The sequence below is a fragment of the Symphalangus syndactylus genome, chromosome 9 (genome assembly GCF_028878055.3).
Source record: "Symphalangus syndactylus isolate Jambi chromosome 9, NHGRI_mSymSyn1-v2.1_pri, whole genome shotgun sequence".
Taxonomy (NCBI): domain Eukaryota; kingdom Metazoa; phylum Chordata; class Mammalia; order Primates; family Hylobatidae; genus Symphalangus; species Symphalangus syndactylus.
Window position 1 is genome coordinate 79,288,547 of NC_072431.2, and position 22,074 is coordinate 79,310,620.

General features: G+C 47.4%; 1 protein-coding gene across 11 annotated transcripts in view; it reads left to right on the plus strand.

Moving 5' to 3' along the window:
• Nucleotides 1-11,873: 11,873 nt before the first annotated feature.
• COBL (cordon-bleu WH2 repeat protein) overlaps nucleotides 11,874-22,074 on the plus strand; it is a 310,332-nt gene continuing 300,131 nt past the window's right edge. For 4 of the 11 annotated variants that reach the window (XM_055293126.2, XM_063609525.1, XM_055293131.2 and 1 more), the window contains exon 1: nucleotides 11,892-12,207. In XM_055293126.2, coding sequence (XP_055149101.1) covers nucleotides 12,167-12,207 — 41 coding nt within the window. In that variant the 5' untranslated portion in view covers nucleotides 11,892-12,166. Of the gene's footprint in view, nucleotides 12,208-22,074 lie in introns of all 11 variants that reach the window. The other 7 variants (XM_055293128.2, XM_055293130.2, XM_055293133.2 and 4 more) reach the window with 6 other exon arrangements.

A 22,074-nucleotide genomic window follows, 5' to 3' on the forward strand; every position in this document is an offset into this window, starting at 1 on the left:
ACAGTTGAGTACAGGCCGGGTGCAGTGGCTCACGCCTGTAATCCCAGCACTTTGGAAGGCTGAGGCAGGTGGATCACTTGAGGTCAGGTGTTCGAGGCCAGCCTGGCCAACATGGTGAAACCCCCATCTCTACTAAAAATACCAAAATTAGCTGAGTGTGGTGGCGTGCACCTGTAGTCCCAGATACTCAAGAGGCTGAGGCAGGAGAACCACTTGAATCCAGGAGGCAGAGGTTACAGTGAGCCGAGATTGTGCCACTGCACTCTAGCCTGGGCAATGGAGCAAGACTCCATCGAAAAAAAAAAAAAAAAAAACCACACACACACAGTTGAGTACAGATAGAGTAAGTTAGTAAGTTCTCACCATCACCTCCTCTTCTTTTTAGTTTTTGGAGCTGGCAGCCTGGCTTCCCTCTCATCGCTTACCCTGCAGCTACGCAGGCCCTGTTCATCTGCCCTGAGACCCTGGCACCGCATTGCTCCCCTCATACCAGGTTAAGTCCTGCTGCCACCCTTATACTTAAGCAATGGAGGGAGGGCACTGCCCCTCTGGTGTGGATGAGCCTCTGTCTGCAAGCAGGTTTGCTATTTTCTTTTCTTTAGAGAGGGGGCCGGCTGCACCTGGGTTGAGGCAGAGGCACAGAGCCACTAAGAATTGGATTCACCTCATTCTTCCCAGAATCACTTAAGTACTTTTGTTAGTTATGCAAATGTCAGACAAGCAGCAGGTGGCTTTGGCCCCAGAGGGGTGACCATAGCAAGACTGGCTGTGCTTTGTGCAGCTTCAATCCATTGCCTCGCCTTGATGGGAGCAGAGCTGGGGGTAGAATGAGAGGTGGGCTTGGACTTCTCTGCTTTAGAATCCAAGAATCTACCCAGTACCCTAAGCATGTCCCCTGATGCCCTGGGGTCTGGTATGTGCCCGGGAAGGGGCTCTGAAGGTTACTAGAAAGAGTTATTACCTGGGACGTGTAAAGGCAAGCACCCTCCCCAGGCATCCCCCAGAGAAGCCCTTGGCCAGCTAGAATTGTCCTGCCTCTGGGGACCTGGCACACCTGGGCTCTGGAGCACCCCGACTTGTCCACAGTCGGCAGCAATCAGTCACAGCACTGATGGGCGCAGCTGCCTCTGAGATTGGTGCTGAGTAAGGTCTGACCTCCTACCCCATTTAGCCCGTGGGATTCTTGGATCATTGAACAGCAGTGGGGTCCTCAAAATGGACAGAGTTGACTTCTGCCAAAAGGCATGTGATGCTCAAGTGATTAATTTGACAAACAAAAGTAATACCTACAGAGGAGGAAACATTCCAGAGGTGCCTGCATTTGAGAGATCTGTTCCCTGGGGTGAATGTTTAATCTGGAGTGTGGGAAGGAGCTATTCCTCCATAGTTTCAACATTCCTCCTTACTTTGCTATGTCCTCCCTAACACTCTCATTCCCATCTTTGCTGTTGTTTCAATGAGTAAAACAAAAGAGGCCCTGCGCGGTGGCTCACGCCTCTAATCCCAGCATTTTGGGAGGCCGAGGCAGGCGGATCACCTCAGGTCAGGAGTTTGAGACCAGCCTGACCAAAATGGCGCTACTAAAAATATAAAAAATTAGCCGGATGTGGTGGTGGGTGCCTGTAATCCAAGCTACTTGGGAGACTGAGGTAGGAGAATGGCTTGAACCCAGGAGGCGGAAGTTGCAGTGAGCTGAGATTGCGCCACTGCACTCCAGCCTGGGCCCAACAGAGTGAAATTCTGTTTCAAAAAAAAAAAAAAAAAGAAAAAGAAGAAAGAAATCATATAATCATATTAGAAAATGGAATACAGTAGCCCTACAGCATTCACATAGCTGATATTTCGTTCTGCTTTTTTATTTAAAAAATAGCCCAGAAGGCTGCAGCAAGAAGGAAGGTGTAATTCCACTGAGCACAGGTGATATGCACACCAGGGGAAGCTTTTGGCTGGAGAGGACACACCATCACCTCCAGCAGCCCCATCTCCACTCAGCAACAGTGTTTCTGACTCAGTAAGCATGATGCAGATGCTCTTTGGAGTAAAAACAGTTGTATTAGTGTGTGTTGTTTGTGGGTGATGATTTGCCAATGCAAGGGACAGTGAACTTTTGTTGTGAATGTTGTCATGCAAGGTTGCAGAAGCCTCTCTCCTGAAATATTTATTCTAGAGAAATTGAGAAGCCTGTACCCAAATTTCCATCATCGTGAATCTGCAGATTCTTGAAGGTCTCAGAAAATATTTCTGGAGAATATGTTTGTTACATAACTGAGGTTTCCTAGACTACAGTAGCCTGTAAGTAAAAATAATGTCCAACTATAGTGGTGAGTGAGAATGCTCCTGCCTCTATCCCATTACTTTAAGGAACTCCAAGCCACTAATGGCTCTGGGACTCCCCTAAGGAAGTTCTTCCTGGACTGCACAGATTAGTGCTTCCTTCACACCTGGTGGCATCCCTAGGTCGCATTTCTTCAGCTCTCTGTCCCTCGTCGCTGCCAGTGATACTACAATACTATGTCTGGCTGGTGGTGCTGACAGTTGCCCCTATGACTAAGGCCATCCTTTACAACTTCAAAATCCATTGTAAATGAACTCCTCCCTGAAGCCTTAACTAAGAAAAGCCCAGGGTGTCGGATCACGAGGTCAGGAGATCGAGACCATCCTGGCTAACACAGTGAAACCCTGTCTCTACTAAAAATACAAAAAATTAGCCGGGCGTGGTGGCGGGCGCCTGTAGTCCCAGCTACTCGGGAGGCTGAGGCAGGAGAATGGCGTGAACCCGGGAGGCGGAGCTTGCAGTGAGCCGAGGTCGCGCCACTGCACTCCAGCCTGGGTGACAGAGCGAGACTCCGTCTCAAAAAAAAAACAAAACACAAAAAAAGAAAAGCCCAGGGTGGGGCCGGGCGCGGTGGCTCACGCTTGTAATCCCAGCACTTTGGGAGGCCGAGGCGGGCGGATCACGAGGTCAGGAGATCGAGACCACGGTGAAACCCCATCTCTACTAAAAATACAAAAAATTAGCCGGGCGTGGTGGCGGGCGCCTGTAGTCCCAGCTACTCAGAGAGGCTGAGGCAGGAGAATGGCGTGAACCCAGGAGGCGGAGCTTGCAGTGAGCCGAGATCGCGCCACTGCACTCCAGCCTGGGCAACAGAGCGAGACTACGTCTCAAAAAAAAAAAAAAAAAAAAGAAAAGCCCAGGGTGATGTGGCTCAGTGCTGCTCCTTCTTGGACCTGCCGGAACCACAAGAGTCTCTAAAGGCCTAGAGGAGGTCACAACATGCTCAATGCAGTGTGAGGCCACGAATCCCCCACCCACAATAATGAGGGATCCGCTGATCCTAGAGCTTCTCCTAGGCATCCACCCTCAATGCCCAGGATGAGCTCCTTCTAGGAGGCACCACACTCCTCATGAGGTGTGAATCCTGGCAGCCTACATTCTCTGTCCATCCAGCATGCCTGGACAAGCCTGATGCAGAAAGTAACACAGGAGAGGTGTCAGCTGGGAGCCCTCCTAAATGCTAAATATTTGGGAAGCCAGGAATAGAGAACCATTCCTTTTATTTCTTCTCCTTGATAAATGTAGCCCATAAACTCACTAAAAAGATCAAATTATAATTCTGGGAAGGAGGCCATGGATTGGCACCAAAAGCCACCATATCCAAAAACATAAATCAAAAATTTAGAATTGTAGTTATATTCCATCAGCCAACCCCTCCACTCTTGAACCATGTTAAATAATGGAGAATTGTAATATATAGTGCAGTATAAAAGAGGATATAAAATACTGCTAAAGCCATCTTTGATTTTTGGAATGACTTCGGAATTGAATAAAACTGAATAAGTATGAAGGATATAATCTTATTTGTAGATGAATATGCCCTTAACTTTCAGTTGACTTCAAACCAGACAAGTTCTCCAAGGCAAAATTATATACAAAGACAGAACATTCATCGGCACAGGTCAGAAAATCCTCTTTCGTCAAAACTACGTGGATGCATTTTCTGAAGAGGCTCATATTTCCAGAAAACACCGCAAGGAATCCTACATGCAATTGCATAATCCTTATGTGGGTTGAGGGTGTGGGTGCAATGTTACGTAAGATCATGGACTGAACATCTCTGCAAAGAGGTGAAGAAATGCCTCCCTACACAGTGCAGGACGGGAAGCACAGCTCTCAGTGTGCTTGCACTAGGAGGAAAATTATGACAGCTGGTGGCTTAAATAAGAGCTTCATGACAAAGTGGCAGGATAGCCAAACCTACACATTCTCCTTCGTTTGCCACTTGGCAGAGAGCGCAACACGCATGTGCTGACAAACGCTAGGTGCTGGGGCTGCTTCTGCATTGAATACTTCACGGGAGGGCTGGGTGACAGGCATAGATTAAAGTGATGCATTTGTACAATGGCCAAGAATACAGGGTCTTAGGTAAGGTTGCCTGGTATGAATCTTTGCCCTGTGTAACATTGGGTGACTTAAGTTCCCTAATTTTTTATTTTTGTTTTCACTTATAAAATGGGGACAAGGCTGACTTTTATTATATAATTATAATATATATAATAAATATAAATAAAATAAATAGAAATATTATATTTTATTATAAAATTATATAATTTTTATATAATTGTTAAAAAGGGACAACAATAGTACCTACCTTTCAGATCATTTAAAATATAAAATGATTGGCCAGGCATGGTGGCTCATGCCTGTAATCCCAGCACTTTCGGAGGCCGAGGCGGGTGGATGACCTGAGGTCAGGAGTTCAGGACTAGCTTGGCCAAATATGGTGAAACCCCGTCTCTACTAAAAATACAAAAATTAGCTGGGCACGGTGGTGCGCCTGTAATCCCACCTACTCGGGAGGGTGAAGTGGGAGAATTGCTTGAACCTGGCAGGCGGAGGCTGCAGTGAGCTGAGATTGAGCCACTGCACTCCAGTCTGGCGACAGAGCGAGATCCCATCTCAAAAAAAAAAAAGTGTGTGTGTGTGTGTGTGTGTGTGTGTATATATATATGTATGTATATACACAGAATGATTAGAGTTATTAATGAGTTTAGTATAGTGCATCACATCTAGGAAATGGTCCTTAAAAATTAACTTTTAATAGGCCTGGCACAGTGGCTCATGATTGTAATCCCAGCATTTCGGGAGGCCAAGGTGGGTGGATCACCTGAGGTCAGGAGTTCATGACCAGCCTGGCCAACATGGCAAAACCCCATCTCTACCAAAAATACAAAAATTAGCCAGGCACGGTGGAGGGCGTCTATAGTGCCAACTACTCAGGAGGCTGAGGCAGGAGAATCACTTGAGCCCAGGTGGCAGAAGTTGCAGGGAGCTGAGATTGTGCCACTGCACTCCAGTCTGGGCAACAGAGTGAGACTCTGTCTCAATTAAAAAAAAAAAAAAAAGAAAGAAAAGAAAAAAGGAAAGGCAGCCAGTCATAAAAGGCCGCATATTGTGTGATTCCATTTATATGAAATGACCATAGTAGGTGAATCCATAGAGACGTAAAGTAAATCGTGGTTTCAGGGAGTGGAAGGATGGGGAGTGAATGCTAACGGACACAGGGTTTATTTTGAGGGTGATGAGAATGTTCTGAAATTAGATATTGGTAACGGTTGCACAACTCTATGTACTAAAAACCACTGAATTAAGAGAGGTGAATTTGACGGTATGTGAATTATATATATTGATAAAAAGAAAGCACTCAGGCTGGGTGCGATGGCTCACGCCTGTAATCTCAGCACTTTGGGAGGCCGAGGTGGGCGAATTATGAGGTCAGGAGTTGGAGACCAGCCTGGCCAACATAGTGAAAACACGTCTCTACTAAAAATACAAAAAATTAGCTGGGCGTAGTGGCAGGCGCCTGTAATCCCAGCCAGTCGGGAGGCTGAGGCAGGAGAATCGCTTGAACCCAGGAGGCAGAGGTTGCAGTGAGTCGGGATTGCGCCACTGCACTCCAGCCTGGCTAAAGAGTGAGAATTGGTCTCAACAAAAAAAAAAAAAAAAAGAGAAAAGAAAAGAAAAAAATAAAGCACTCTACATAAATATTTCTTTGAGTTACTATTATTAGTTAATGACTCCATGTAAAATATGTCCTGTTTAATAATGTGCCATTCTGAAAAGAAAGTTATTCAATTCTCGCCTTAATGCAAACTTGAGAATGTAATGGGGAGAGTGGAAGGCTGGACTTGTGGGGCCCCAAACCTTTTCTCAAGGGTCTCCTTGGCCTAAATTCAACAGCTCCTCACTGCAGACCCAAGCTCTTTTGCTTGTCCACAGCCACAGCTCCATAAAATGCCGAGCGGTGTCTTCTGCTGGAGAATTTACATTTTCCCCGGGGGTTTTAGGAAACAAGAGGGAAGGGTTTCTAGAGCTGAGGGTGACTCGAGTATTGCAGCACACTGGCTGGAGAAGAGGGCTTTGGATGCATGACTCTCCAATTCCCAAAAACAGCATCCCCAGCCGCCATCCCCCGCCCCCTGCCCCGGCACCACCTTGGCCCAGCTCAGGTGACATGTACACCTGCCAGAGTGCAATGATGGGTGTTTGGCTCTTGTTTCTGCTTTAAGTTCTTTTCAAGGGGCCAGGACTCTAGCTGCATGGTTGTGCAGGGAACTATGCACCAAAAGCAAGTGAACAAGTCTGAATAGTAAGAGTTATGTGGATTGACTGCTTACCAGTGTCAGGTATCACGGCAAGAAATTTGCACACTTTATCCTATGTAATCCTCCCCATGGGCCTGGTGAGTAGGCACTAATCTTACCCCTGGAAGGCAGAACTACTGTTATGCCATCACTTGCTCAGTTGTTGCAGTAAAGTCCGCTTTGAAAAGTTGCAACCTGCCGGGCACGGTGGCTCACGCCTGTAATCCTAGCACTTTGGGAGGCTGAGGCAGGTGGATCACCTGAGGTCAGGAGTTCGAGACCAGCCTGGCCAACATGGCAAAACCTTGTCTGTACTAAAAATACAAAAAAAAATTAGCCGGTCACGGTGGTGGATGCCTGTAGTCCCAGCTACTCGGGAGGCTGAGGCAGGAGAATTGTTTGAACCTGGGGGGTGGAGGTTGCAGTGAGCCGAGATCATGCTACTTCACTCCAGCCTGGGCGAAAGAGTGAGACACCATCTCAAAAAAAAAAAAAAAAAAAAAAAAAAAAAGACAAAAAAATGTTGCATCCATAATGGTTTAGTTTCTAAATCTGTGTTAGACTGCATGGGCTGCCATAACAAAATATCACAGACTGGGTGGCTTAAACAACAAAAATTCATTTTCTCACAGTTCTAGAGGCTGGAAGTCCATGATCAAGGTGCCACTGGGGTTGGTGAAGAAAGAGAGAGGGCTCTGTTGTCTTTTCCTCTCCCAATAAAGACACCAGCCCTATAGGATCAGGGCCCCACCCTTATGACCTCACTTAACCTTACTCACTTTTCTAAAGTTTCTATCTCTAATTACCCTTACACTGGTTACAGTGACAGTTTCTACTCTAATTACAGTTATATTCAACCTACGAATTTTGAGGGGAAACAATTCGGTTCATAACACATTCAAAATAAAGATCCTTTTGGTATCTAAATTTGCAATAATCATATGGTATGCTTTATTTATTTAAAAGGTCCTTACAATTTTGTAAGATTCAGGCCCTTTGAAATCTGGATCCATCCCTGAATATTCTCATTTTAGAGAGGAGGACACTAAAGCCTAGAGAGAAGTAATTTGCTCTCGGCAATACCACCAGTGAGTGGAGGATCAGGCCCGAAGATGCTCAGTGTGTTTGACCCTAAACCCTCACTACTCAAAGTGTGCTCCCTGGGCCAGCAGTCTCCACTTCCCTGGGAGCTTGTTAGAAATGTAGACTCTCAGGTGCCAGCTGGACTCGCTGCATCATGAACTAAATCTTAATAACATCCCAAGAAGTATCCATGTTTACGAAGCCCTGCTTTAAACTGGACTGCTTCCACCTATGTCTTTGATGTGCTTTCTTCCTTTCGTTTTCCCTCCAGAAAGAGCAGCTGGTGTGACTGCAGGCATCCACCTCACATCATGGAGAGCTGAGTGTACGCCGATGGGGGCTGTTGAAACCCCAGGTGTGCCTGGGAGGAGAGGTAGGAGCAAAGGAGGATAGGGTTAGACCAAGGAAAGAATGTTCTTCAAGTAGCCTTACACCCTGGTCTCAGGGCAGCTCCTACTGCTTGGGGCAAGAGCTGATGCCACTGTAATCCAGAGCTATAGCCAAGGGCACCCGTTACAGCCCATACCAGGACACAAGCATGGTGTCCTGGGACAAAGAGCAGCACTCAGCCATGCTCTGTGGATGAAGGGGCAAAGGTTCTGCTTTCATGCATGTGGGAAGGCAAATCATGGAGAGCTGCGGTCTTGCTGCATCTGCTGTAACTCCCTGTTCAGTGACTTTGCAACACCATAGCTTGAAATCTGCCAAGGTGCATTTACACTACAAAAACTGGCAAATACTACAAATAGGGGCCCTTTTTAAAAAAATTTAAAAATGCCATTTTTAAGCATTTATCAGCACATCCCTGGGTGTTTGCCACACTATAAAATATAGATGATTTAGTGATGGTCAACATCTGAAAAAGTGGCTGGGTGTGGTTGCTCATGCCTGTAATCCCAGCACTTTGGGAGGCCGAGGTGGGCAGATCACCTGAGGTCAGGAGTTTGAGATCAGCCTGGCCAACAGGGTGAAACCCCGTCTCTAATAAAAATACAAAAAATTAGCCGGGCGTGGTGGCAGGCGCCTGTAATCCTGGCTACTTGAGAGGCTGAGGCAGGAGAATCACTTGAACATGAGAGGCAGAGGTTGCAGTGAGCCGAGATTGCGCCGTCGCACTCCAGCCTGGGCAACAGAGCAACTCCCTCTCAAAAAAAAAAAAAAAAAAAAGTGACAGTTTTAATAAGGACATTTAAAAGCACGTGCAGGAAAGAGTCCATAAAGAACACCTTTCCCTTTGAGTTTCCCTAGCATGTGATTGTGCCATTTGCTCTGCTGAAGGTCGGTAAGCACAGGAAGGAGTGCGTTCTACTCAGTGACAAGTGGTAGACTGATCTTGGTGACCCATCCTCTGCAAGGCCCTGCTCAGCCCTTTGCTTTCAGCCCATCACCTATTCCTTTTTCTCACTGTCTGTCTGGAAGAGCTCAGCCCTGCCTGTTACTGATTTCCTTGCCTAGCCCTCCCTATGAGGTGGCCACATCCACACCACAGACAAAGGCCGGCATACAGTAGATGCTCAAAAATATGTTTAACTATACAATTTTGGAAAACAACTCCCTGCAGTTGCATCTCTTGAGGCCCTTATCAGTCAGGGAAGTATGGGTGGCAATATGCACAGACTCTGGGTCCCAGGCCCCGCCTGCCCCCCAGGCTCTGTGCCCCTCCCCACACTTGACACAAGTGATTGGCAGTCCTGGCCCATTTAGACTGCAGGCCCTGGGCCACAGTGTGCAGCTCCTCCCTCTGGCAGCAAGTCTGACCCTTACTCTCTGTCTCATCGTGACAGCTCTAACCAGGCTTAACCCTCCACCTCATTTCTGGAAACTGGTCCCTGTTGGGTTTCTGAGTAGATGTTTGGGGGCCTTCCAAGGATCTGAGGTTGTCCAGGCCTAGGGTCACCTGGGCCTTCTTCCTAGAAGAGCAAAAGTTGCATCTCGGCCTGGAGGTGGCATGTCCCCTCCTTCTCATTGTTTTCCTGGATGTTGAGGAGCTCTCTGCTTCGAGCTTCCTGTTGCCATCTGTGCTCAGCATCTGAGACACTGGGTCACTCCGGGCTTCTTTTGCCCCATGTCCCCACCATACTTCCTCTTGCTGCCTCTGCCAGGTGCTTGGAGTATGTGTCACCTATGAGGTGGACTTCTCCTTGGGGATTTCAATGGGGTCTGGCTCACAGTGCCTAGTCTAGTTTTCAACTCTGGCCCCTCCTGGGCAGCCCTTCCCATGGTGGTGTCCAGAGTAAGGAGGGGCTCCCCAGATTTTGGGAGAGACTCTCTAATACCCACACCCAAGGTCCAAGAAGAGATTCATTCATTCAGTGCACCCTTTGTTTACTGAGCACTGACTCCACCTGGCTAGGCACTGCCCTAGATGCTGAGGGTGATAAATCAGACAAAGGCCCAGCACTTGCTAAGATTACATTCTAGGGAGGAGACCAATGGCAAACACATGAGCAAAATATATGTGGAACAGGATATGTATTTATGTTTTTCTATTCCATTTACATATAATGTATATATTTATAAGTTTACATAAATACAAATTTTATGCATTCATATAAACAACATGTTTATAAATATAACACACATTACATGTAAACATTTCTTTATAAACTTACATTTAAATATAAACACACACACACATATATATATACACATACACACACACACACACACACACACACACTGACAAATGCTCAGAAGAAAATTAGGACAAGGCAGCAGTCAAGAGCTTGAGTGACAGCTGCTTTTATTTTGTATTTTGAGACAGGATCTCACTCCATTGTACAGCCTGCCCCCCTCTCGCCGCCCCCCTGTAGCTGGGACTGCAGGTGTGTGCCACCATGCCCCGCTAATTTTTTTATTTTGTAGAAAGTTCTCCTATGTTGCACAGGCTGGTCTCCAACTCCTGGGCTCAAGTGCTCCTCCTGCCTTGGCCTCCCTGAGTGCTGGGGTTACAGGTGTAAGCCACTGTGCTCCGCAGGGTGCTTTTAGACAGAGAGGCCAGGAAAGGCTCCTTGGGGAGACCACGGGATGAGAAGGAGCAGGAAGAGCACTGTGGAGCAGCATCCCAGCCAGAGGCCCTGAGCCGGGAAAGCGCTCCACTCATGGGAGGCTGGGCTGCAGTGAAGTGAGCCCCAGGGCCACCTGGGGACTTAGGAAACTTTCTAGGTGGGAGCTAGGGAGCACCCAAGATCTGCCAGCCACGGGTAAGGACTCACATTTTGCATATAGACTAGTCTGCCCCGCCTTCAGTTAATGAGAAAGCAGGGGATCAGAGGGAGGAAGGTTCCGCAGGCCTCCGGATACCTTATCCAATGACAAGATCGCAAGGGGAGTATCACCCCCAACGCTGATCAGGCTCGCTCGATCTGGCCTCTTGTTGGTCTTTTATTCGAGTCATTGAAACCATATGAAACTGCCACTTTCATAGGTCAGCCCATCATACCAACCAAGATCTTAGAAAGTGGAGGTGAAGTTCGGCAGATAACGGACCTCTGGCTGACTTGCTCTGGGCCCCGGCGTGGCCGGTAGGACCTGCATATCTGCCCGCCAGCCCGCACTGGAGTGGCAGGGTTGTGCCACAGTAGCGCCCAGTGAATCAGGTTGGCAAACTTAAGCATGCATTCACCTAGAGCGAGTGAGTTGTTAGCAAAGCGAGGCCGCGCTCCAGCCCGCACTGTTTCTGATTCCGTGGGACCCGGTGGGCCCCTCAAATCTGCATTTCTAACAAGTTCCCAGGTGTTGCTGACGTTCCCAGGTGTTGCTGACGTTCCCAGGTGCTGACGCTCCCAGTACGGACTCCCACTTTGCGACCCTACGCACTAGACATTTGCTGCACGGATAAAGGTCAGAGAGCGGCGCCGGACACTCACTTCTCACCCTCCAACGTCAGTCCTCCCGCGCTGGTCCGCCCACCTCGCCCTCGCACGGCCTCCAGGCTCCAGGTGGTTTCCCTCCCCAAGCTCCGCCAGGGAGGCGCCGGCCCCGGGATCCCCACTCCGCCCAGAGAGGGGCGCGCTGCCCCCGGGGGTGGAGGAGCACGGGGAGAAGCCCTCTGCCGCAGCCACGGGTGTAGGTGCAGGGCCCAGGTGCCGGAAGATTCCTTCCCCGGACGCTCGCCGCCGGCCCAGTTGGGGCTCTGAGCAGGCGGGGCGGGGCGGGGGCGGTGCTCCAGTGGGCGCGGCGGAGCCAGCCGTGGCGGGGGCGCGGCGCACCTTGCTGCCGGCGCCCCCGCCCCGCGCTGCCGCCAGCCCCTCCCCTCGCTCCCGGCGCCCCCGCCCGCCAGAGACGGTTCCAGCCCCTTCCGTCCGCCCAGCTCCGCCGCTGTCCTCCGCCGGCCCGCGTGGGAGGACGATGGGTCAGCGCGGAAAAAGTGAATGAGGGCGGCAGCCAGCGCCTGACTCGGCGGGCCCCGAGCACCGCCCGCACCCCGGCCCCCGGCACCATGGACGCGCCACGCGCCTCGGCGGCCAAGCCCCCGACTGGGTAAGCGGCCCCGCTGTCGGGCGGGGTGGAGCGGAGGCTTCCCTGGGCTCGGACGCCCGCGTCCGCACCGCGCGCTCCTGGGCAGGGCTCCCCCTCTGCTGCCCCAGCGGGTGCTGGTGGTAGTGGTGGAGCAGGTGGTGCGGTGCTGGTGTTGGGTGCTGGTGTTGGGTGGTGGTGCGTGCTGTGTACTTTGGGCGCCCGGGTCGTTGCCCAGGTAACCGTGTCGGGCAGGGGCCGGAGCGCACTTTTCGCGCCGGGTGGTTTGTTTGCAAGCGTCCTTATGGGGGTCCCCGCCAGCACAGCCCCCACTCAGCTCCGCGCTTTCCTCAGGCTCCCCAAGTGTTTGCCGCAGGGGTGGAGCGGGGAGCGAGAGGACGCCCGGCCTTTGACTCCGGCCTCGTCCCTGCGGGCTTGCCCCTGGCCGGTTCCCATCAAATCTTCCCTCTCCCGGCCGCAGCCGCAGCCCTAGAGTCGGCTCTCCCGGCAGCGTGGAGGGGAGGGCTCCTCGGCTTCGCAGCCGCCCGGGCCCCCCGTTCTCTGGAGGTGTTCGGATTGCCCGGAGGGTTTCATGGCAGCAGCTCTCTCTCCCTGCCTTTATTCCAGGGTCTCCCCTGGCAGTGGAAGGAGCGTCCTGGTGGGACCAGGCCTGAGGCGCAGCCATCCGTAGCGGACCCGCGAGTCTGGGGGCCCATCCCTGTCTTCGCGATTCGGCTTCTGCCCAAACCTCTCCCGGTTTCTGTTTACCATCCCCACACCTTGCGTGCAGGGATTACACGTCACATTCGGGATTTGATTCGCAGAAAGAGTAATTTCCTTCATACAGGACGAGTAGACCTGCTCATTATTGAGACCCCGAGCCAGGTGCGCCGTGCCCATCCCAGCCAGCGGCGCAGGCTGGGCCGCGGGGTAGCGCGCAGTCCCGGCGGACTTTGTAGTTTTCAGCGCGGCGCGCTGGGGACCTTCGACCTCGCTCCCTCGCTCGCCTGGAGCAAATGTGTATGAGTCTTGCAAATGGAATGAGGGTTGGGGTGAGCCCTGCACCTGCTTACCGAATGGGCCCACTTTCTGTTATGGCAACTGGACTTGAAGGAGGCAGCTTTGGGGACAACAAATCTTTTTTTCTGTTACAGTTGTGTCCCACTGACTCACCCTGCCCATGTGTCCATAGGCGGGCGTGTTGCCCAAGTGTGTAAAAGACTTTCAATCGGGCTCTTTTTAAAATTTTAAAGTTTTCCTTTAATGCCAGGAAGAAGTGAGCCAGGTTAGCAAATCAAATAATCCTGAAGCTGAGGAATGTTAAAAAGAAGTTTTCTTTCTCTCTCTCTCTCTTTTTTTTGCAGTGCACTTACTGGTGGTTATATAATTCTCTTTGAACAAACAAATTCCCCAGAAAGAAAATAAATATGGGAAATCCTTTTTCATGGTAATAGGCATCCCAAAATAACAGGAAAATGTGAAACAGAGGTATCTTTAAATCTGTGGCTTTCATATCCTATTAAATGAGCCTATTTAAGGACACTGAGTTATTTTGTCACTATCACCTTATAAATAAATATGAAGACAGAGAGAACATTTAAAAGGCCGGCAAAACTGTATCCAAAGAGTATCTGTAAGATCCTTGAAGAGAGTCTAATGATAGAAGTGAAAGGACGTACCCTAAGATTGTGGCACCCTTTTCAGCCTGGTACGATGTAGCAAGAGGTACGCGAGGGCTGGCCTTCTCAGTGCTTCCCAGAGCTCTGATTGGCCTTCATATTTGAATGGCAAAGGAAAACTAAGGATTTTTGCTATGGAAAACATGAAATTATTATTCCTGATGCATTCAGTTCTTTCCCTCTCTCATATCCAGTGTCTAATTTACTTGTCCGAACATCTTTGTCCAAGAAATGTAGACATATTTTTAACTTCTATTGTTCTCCATTACTTTGTCATTTGTTAATACTTTCAGTGAAGAAACATCAAGGAAATATTAATATTCTTATATTTTTTCAGACAAGAATTACGTGTTTAATAAGCAATTTTGTGTTCAAATCTGAGGAGATAAATGGTGTTAGGTCTTTGAATATTTTATATAATTTAGGTGTATGCTTGCTGATTGTAAAGGTTAGATATTGCTGTGAAATTTCTGGCTTTAGTACATTATTGGTGGCAGGCAGATTCTGTTGGCTCTTCACTGAGATTACTCCTCTGTTCCCTGAGATGAAGGCAGTGTTTGCAGTGTGCTTGAGGGAAATTTGTTTTCCATCTGATTCTGCAACCGTTTATTATAAAATCAAACTTTTAGTAAGCCACTGTCTTCCCACATGATAACAAACGGATGTGGTGAAGCTGTTGCTGTTGCTGAAACTACCACTCCTCCTTGTGTTGTTTAGAAACAAGCTAGACTGGGTGCAGTGAATTAACGAGATTTCACCCTGTGGCCTACAAACGCTCTTCTAGAGGATTACTGAAGGGAGATATGTTGGTGAATGTAAACTCACTGACTCTATGTCTGGCTAAATTATTAATAGGTAGTTATTAGTTATCTTTGTGAAAAACACAAATATACGTTTTCACTTGGATTGAAATTGTATGTTTTTTTACTAGGAATTTCATTAAAACAGTGATGTATGACTTCCTTGACTCCTGGGGAAAGTGTTCTTTTAGGAAAGAGGCTGTGTGCAAAAACTAACAAGTCAGACGATGTGGCTTTTAGGGAGTTTTAGAGCTCAGTTGAAGTATAAGAATTGACAATACTCAGAACACAAATAAAGGCAAATTGCCTTTTGGTGAGGTTTTGAAGTACATTTAACTCCATACTTTATCTGTTTACTTTGCATTTGTCTGAATATTTATGGGAGCCATCCCAGTAGTCGGCTGTTACAGAACACAGGGCTAAATTTCCCATTGGACCCTCTATTAATAAAGGACAGAAGAAGGCTTGCTGTTTGGCAGGACCATGCTTAATTTTTTTTTCCTATGGAGCAAAGACATGTTTCTGTAGAATACAATAATCTCCAATGACGTGAAATGTCAAAACAGCTGGTGCGTTTGATCAATAGCTGTATTCAAGCAGTTTGCTCATGTAAAAATCAGTGGAAGTTTTGCTCATCAGTTTCGTCAAAATGTGGACCTCATGTAAACATAGTTGTTATTCATTTCTTTGCATAAATTTATATTTATTTAATCAAGTTATTAGAACCAGAAGAAATTTAAAAAAATTAATCGAAGTGGGTAACTTGAGCTACTCTAGTCCTGTCGGTGCCACACATAGTATTAAGTGTAGAAGGCCTGTGACTCTTGGTAGTGACATGGGGCAGCCACAGTGACATTTTGTATTAAACCCTCATAAGCATGCAGATATTAAGGAAATATTAACTCTACACCATAATAGGAAGCTTAGGTTTCTAGGCTTTTGGCTAACATGTTACAATGAGAGCATGTATAATGAACTGTTACATAAAACTTTTCCTGTTAGATTTGAGCAATATTTTTAAAAGATACTACTTTTGAGCTACTCTTTATTTTGTCAATTCATTTAAGAAAGTAAAAGTTAAGGATTGCTTGATGTAATGTGGAGAGTAGGCCTAGGAATTTTAATGTTTTGTAATTAAAATATTTACTAATAAATTAGAAGAGTTGGACATTTCCGTGTTGCAATATCACATAGTCTCAGAGCATTTTTATTATTTCTCAGTGGTTCCATAAAGGGGATAGAACTGAAGTATGATTAAAATTTGTTACAAAGGTATTTGTTAAGTGTTGCGTCTCTCCTGCCCCCAGGAACTTTTGCCTGCAGACCCTCCTGTGTTTTCTCGTGACCTCCAGTGCACAGGTGGAGTGGATTATTATTGGGTGGGCCCTTGACCCAGGCAGAGCGACAGCCCCCACGTATATGCAGGCCTGGATTCTGTGGACTTCTTAATTTGGGATCCAGGGAATGAAGTCATAATCTGTGTTCACGCAAGTGCTCCCGTAATTATTAAGAAAACAATGATTATAGGATGCATCTATACACCATAATAAGTAGTTTAGGTTTCTAGGCCTTTTGTGCTTTGTTATAAATTTATGATTAAATTTGATTTTGTAATTGATCTACAGTTTTGAAAAGTGAGCATAAATATTTGATACCAAAGTAGTATTAATATTTAGATCAAGGACCTACAAATCTGAAATATGCTAACACTTGGTTCTGATTTAGACTTGAACTTTGTAAATATACTAACAGAGAGTTCCTGTATTTATTTATTTTTTTGGTGGGGGGACATAATCTCATCATGTCACCCAGGCTAGAGTGCAATGGTGCGATCTCAGCTCACTGCAGCCTCCGCCTCCTGGGTTCAAGCGATTCTCCTGCCTCAGCCTCTGGAGTAGCTGGGATTACAGGTACGCGCCACCACACCCAGCTAGTTTTTGTATTTTTTTTTTTTTTAATAGAGATGGGGTTTCACCATGTTGGCCAGGCTGGTCTTGAACTCCTGACCTCGTGATCCGCCCGCCTCGGTCTCCCAAAGTGCTGGGATTACAGGTATAAGCCACTGCAGCCGGCTGAGGTCCTGTATTTATTATATGGTGTTTTCTTACATTCCTTCATTCTCTTTCCATCACGTTTAATTATGAAGGTTTTATGTGTTAGTTAATTTTAATTATGTGTTTTTTTTCAGTTACCTTATACTATAGCTGAAAAAAAGTTGATATTTCATGACCCACTGAAAGCTTTTACATATCTTCATCTTTGTACTTTATTTAAAATACTGTACTTGATATTGGTTTATATTACTACATAGAGATGTATTGATAATATGCCTTTTTATACTTTTATGATTTTCATTTATTTGAGTTGTAAATTTTAGTTTCCATCTCCCCCATTTTATACTTTGCTTTCTCACTGCCACTTTGTCACTTGAGTGTTTCTGGATTTTTCAGGGCCACTCCCTGGCTTTCTGCCCCTGAATTGATGGGTAACCTATGTCACTTTTCTTTCAGGGTTCCATAATTCCTTATTTTTCATCTGTCTCTTCCTGGAATAGAATTAAAACTTTTTTGCCTCGTGTATACTTTATATGATTTTAGTTGCTTCTTGCAAAGGTAAGGATGGTCAATACTTTCAAGACCTAGTGCTATTTATTCTAGACTAGAGTTTGCTGTCTCCTCTGGTGTGACAATAGACAATGGATCTCCAACAGTGTGTGTATTTCCTGATGCCTGTCTCAGGGCCATCCCTGTGCTTCTGAGCCAGGCCTTCCAGAGAAGGATGGCTTTCCCCAGCTGGGAGAAACTCTGTGGCCTCTTGGGGTGTTAGCACACTTCCCTCTGCTCTCCTCATCAGGTGGCGAGCTGCTTCCTGCCAGGGCCTTGTCTTCTGCAGGCCAAGTCCAATTACAGTAATCCCCCAGCTAAAAACATTTCTATTAAAAAAGAAAAAAAGCTTTTTAAGCAACTACCAGAGTATATTTTTCTTGGATACATTTGATTAGACAAGATTCCCAGACCACAAATACTTCTGTACAAATACTTTTGTAGATCCAGTTCCCACCTGCACCACACCAAGTGATACCTGTAAAAAGGGCATCAGTTGATTTAGAGAAACTAATAAAGTCCTTATCCCTTAAAAAAAAAAAAAAAATACAACTGACCGGGCTCGGTGGCTTACGCCTGTAATCCCAGCACTTTGGGAGGCCGAGGCAGGCGGATCACGAGGTCAAGAGATCGAGACCATCCTGGCCAAGATGGTGAAACCCCATCTCTACTAAAAATACAAAAATTAGCTGAGCGTGGTGGCACGTTCCTGTAATCGCAGCTACTTGGGAGGCTGAGGCAGGAGAATCGCTTGAACCCGGGAGGCAGAGGTTACAGTGAGCCGAGATTGTGCCACTGCACTCCATCTGATGACAGAGGCTCTGTCTCAAAAAAAAAATAAAAAAATAAAAAAATAAACCAAACCAAGCAAAACAAAAACAACCCTCCAAAGATAAACCAGGTAAGTCAGGCGTCCTGGCTGGTCGATCCCGTCTCTTGGTCTCCCAGATGCTCCTCTAGCATTCACTGCCCAAGAACCTGAATCCTCATGGGGAGCCATTGCCTTAGAGATGCTCCCACCTCTCTCCAGACAGAGGCTGGCGAGGGCCAGACAGGGCATCCTTCCCTGATTCAGAATGCCCTCTGCTTATTTGTTAATCCTATTGACTTTCTTCTGTCAAAGGCAGACAGCAGGAGGATTAGTGGAAATAAAATTGTCTCAGGAACAAGAAGCTTTGGACCCTGGTGCCAGTTGTCGAAGGTGAAATTGTTCCTTCTCCACGCAGCCTGCAGGTCCATCCTGATGGGGCCTCTCCACACTTGCTCAGCCCAGGGCTGTCTGATGATGCTTCTGCCAGGTGCCAGTGTTCTCCACCAGTGCTGCCAGACACAGGTGCTTCTGAACACTTGACTGGTGACTATTGCAACTAGGAGCTGAGTCTTTCACCTTTTAAAATTGTAATCCATTTAAACTTAAATAGCTGTGTGCGGCTAGTGCCAGTGGACAGTGAGGCTCCAGCCTTTGAATTTGCCACTCTTTGTTTGCCACCGCAGCTTCCCAGGCCTCACCCGGGGTCTCAGGCTTTCTTTCTTACCTTGGCCTGGAGAGCCTTCTTGCCCCCTTTCTCAGAGTGTCCCCTGCTCATTGTTTAAGCTGCAGCTGGGGCTCCCCCAGGGGGCCTTCTGAGAGTAGCCCTCTCACACCCCACGCCCTCCCCTGTCCAAAAACCTCCTATGGGATTATGATTGTTCCTTTACTTGCCCCTCTGACCCACTGAATTCTGAGCAGCTCCTTGGAGCCAGGACTATTACTTTGTAAGCTTTTGTGTCATCAGTTTGTGGCTTGTGATGCACAGAACAACCCCTGCTTCCCTCTTGCTGGTGGAGGGAGTTAGATAACATGATCTTAAGCCTCATGTGAGCTCCAAAATCATATGATTCAGTGTTCCCAGAATATTCTAGAGTCCTCGTTCAAAAAAACTGTTTCTTAAATTGCTGCTTAAATCTTGTTTTTGCCAGCCTGTATGAGAACAGACCGATCAACTGGCACTAACATATTTGGAACTGATGTGCTTGGACTCAGCTTGCCAGCCATGCAGCCTAGTTCGGTGCAGATTTGGGAGGTGTTAAGAGGTCTTATTTTGAGGAACATAAAGTGGTAGTGGCTTAAAGAGGAGATAATTCTCTCTCCTATCTAAAAGTCCACCTCGGGAGTCCTGGGCTCGTGTTGGGGTGCAGTGTTCCCAGAGACCTGCTGATTTTTATTTGGTGCTTGGCTGTGGCTGGTGTGCAGTCTCCATCTGTTCCAGCCTGGCCTGAGGAGGGGGAGATGCACCCCGTCCTTTCGTGCTCCACCTGCCAGCCATACAAGTCCCTTTGCTCATGTCCCCTTGGCCCAACCATAATCACATGGTCCTTAAAAGGGCAGCTTGGAGGCAGGGGGAACAGAGATCTTAGCCATCGTGATTGCATTTATGACTCCTGTGAGGGCTGGGGGAATGTAGGTGTTAAAGTGTGCAGATGGCTATGTGGCTCCTCTTCCCCCGGCCGGGGTCTTGGGAAGGGGTGCCCCTGACAGTTTCTGGTCTTTCTGAAAAACGTCCTTAGTTTGCTGTGACACACACCCACGTCCTGTAGAGCTCTGACCTACAAAGCCCATGCTTTCCAGACATCTAAGGGGAGGAAGTGACGTTTAGACTGTAATCTTAAAGGCCGGTGGTAAACAGGACTTTGCATCTGCAACACATCAGGGTGCTGACATCCTTTGCTTTTTATGATGTCTCTGTTCTCCTTGTCCATGCTACAGCCAGCCGCTTCCACTTAATCATAGTGGGCACCATCCTGGAGGAGTGGGGGAAAGAGGATCCCCCAGCCCCAGCCATTAGGGTGGTTGCACCTGGGAATGTCAGAGCTTCCTGCTGGTTTGGAGGAGGTAGGCAAGTTGGAGAGAGTCCTCGTTAGAATGAAGAGCATTGGCAAAGCGTTGTCTTATAAGTGCTCTGTGTGGCTTAAGGACTCATAGAGCTGGAAGAGGAGAAATACCAAATGGATTAACTTTGTGATTACATGTGGATGGCTTGAGCAGTTAAGTAGCAAACTAAGGCTAAGGAACATAATGGGAAAACCAGCTGTGTGTGTGAGTGTATGTGTGAGTGTGTGTGTGTCTGTCTGTGTGAGAGTGGGCGTGAAGTTAAAGCTAACTTCCAGCACTTGGCAAAGCAGCAGATTACCAAATCAGTTCTGGCAGTTTTCAAACTTAATGGCTTGGGAGTTGTATTTAAAAATAGTCTTGGGTAGGAGTGTTAATGCAGCCGAAGTGTATACTTTTGTTCATGTGGCTAATTTTTTAGTCTCTAAATACAGTTTGGTTGGCTAGAACCCTCTTAATTAAGTGCAAAATCCACTAGTGTTCAATGCACAAACCGTTAGGCTGGAGGGAGACTGATCGACAGCAGCCAGAGTCTAAACATTTGCCATGCGGCGCAGGTCCTTGCCAGGCTTTCCCGTCCACCCACCTGTCCATCTGTCTTGTTGTCTATAGCTACCAGGTAGAATTGGTTTTGGGTGGAACTGAAAACTTTCTTCCTCCTACTCCTGCCTGAACCACTTACTACATTACATGATAATGGTTATCTGCGCTCTAACAACATCACACGTAGGAGCAGTGAATTGCAGATCTCTCCCAAGAGCCAAGCCACCCAATTGGATTTAAAAAGTGTGAATTGGGGTGATGAAGTCTGAATGTTTCTCATCCTGTGACAACCCTCTAAATCGCTATACTTTACCACTTCTCAGAAATATTTGATTGGTTTCAACGGCACAAGCCGTAATCAAAGCCTGTGTTCTGAATGCAGTTGATTTGTGAATTTCACAATTAACAGAAAAGTAAGGAAAACTAGTTTGGAAGCTAGACTAAACTGAAAAATACTTCAGTTTGGAACATTTCCTCATTATTTGTCCATTTCTTTTTACTTACCATCATGTTTCACATTTTTAGAATGACAGATTTTTCTAAAGGAGGACACACAAAAATGTTCTTTATAAGGACTTGCCTTATTTCGTCATTAGAACCACTTGCCTGCTGCCATTGTCTAGCTGACAGAGATAGGAGATGGCCAGAGCCTGCTCCTTGTGCATGGGAGGTCTGGCTCTCCCATCAGGGCCTCTGATGTTGGTAGGACAGTGCTGTCCTCTCCGTTTTTTGTTTTTGTTTTTGTTTTGAGATGGAGTCTTGCTCGGGCACCCAGGCTGGAGTGCAGTGGCGTGATCTCGGCTCACTGCAACCTCTACCTCTTAGGTTCAAGCAATTCTCCTGCCTCAGCCTCCTGAGTAGCTGGAATCAGAGGCCTGTGCCATCACGCCTGGCTAATTTTTTTTGTATTTTTAGTAGAAACGGGGTTTCACCATATTGGTCAGGCTGGTCTTGAACTCCTGACTTCAAGTGATCCACCCGCCTTGGCCTCCCAAAGCACTGGGATTACGGGCCTGAGCCACCGCACCTGGCCTGTCCTCTTGGTTTTGTAGGTGAGATTGCCATGTGACTCTGAAGTCTCTTTTCAGTGTTCACATCCTCATCCTTTGCCACTCTGCTACGCCACGTTGAAGCACGGAACTCATTTCCAAAGCTGCTTTATGAAAGCTACTGCCCTGGCTCCCTGCAGGGTGAAGGAGGATGTTGCTCTGCTCTATTTCTGAAGCCCTGGAGTGTCTCAGCAGCATTTTGCCATGAAAAGCCAGTCTGCCTGCAGACATCCTTATGACTTATTCCTGGTATAGGAGCCTCATGATTACCTGTTTGATTGTGACAGAACTCATGCTTTTCTAGGATGTGCGACTCCTGAGACTCCTAGGTGGGATTTTACTTTTTCA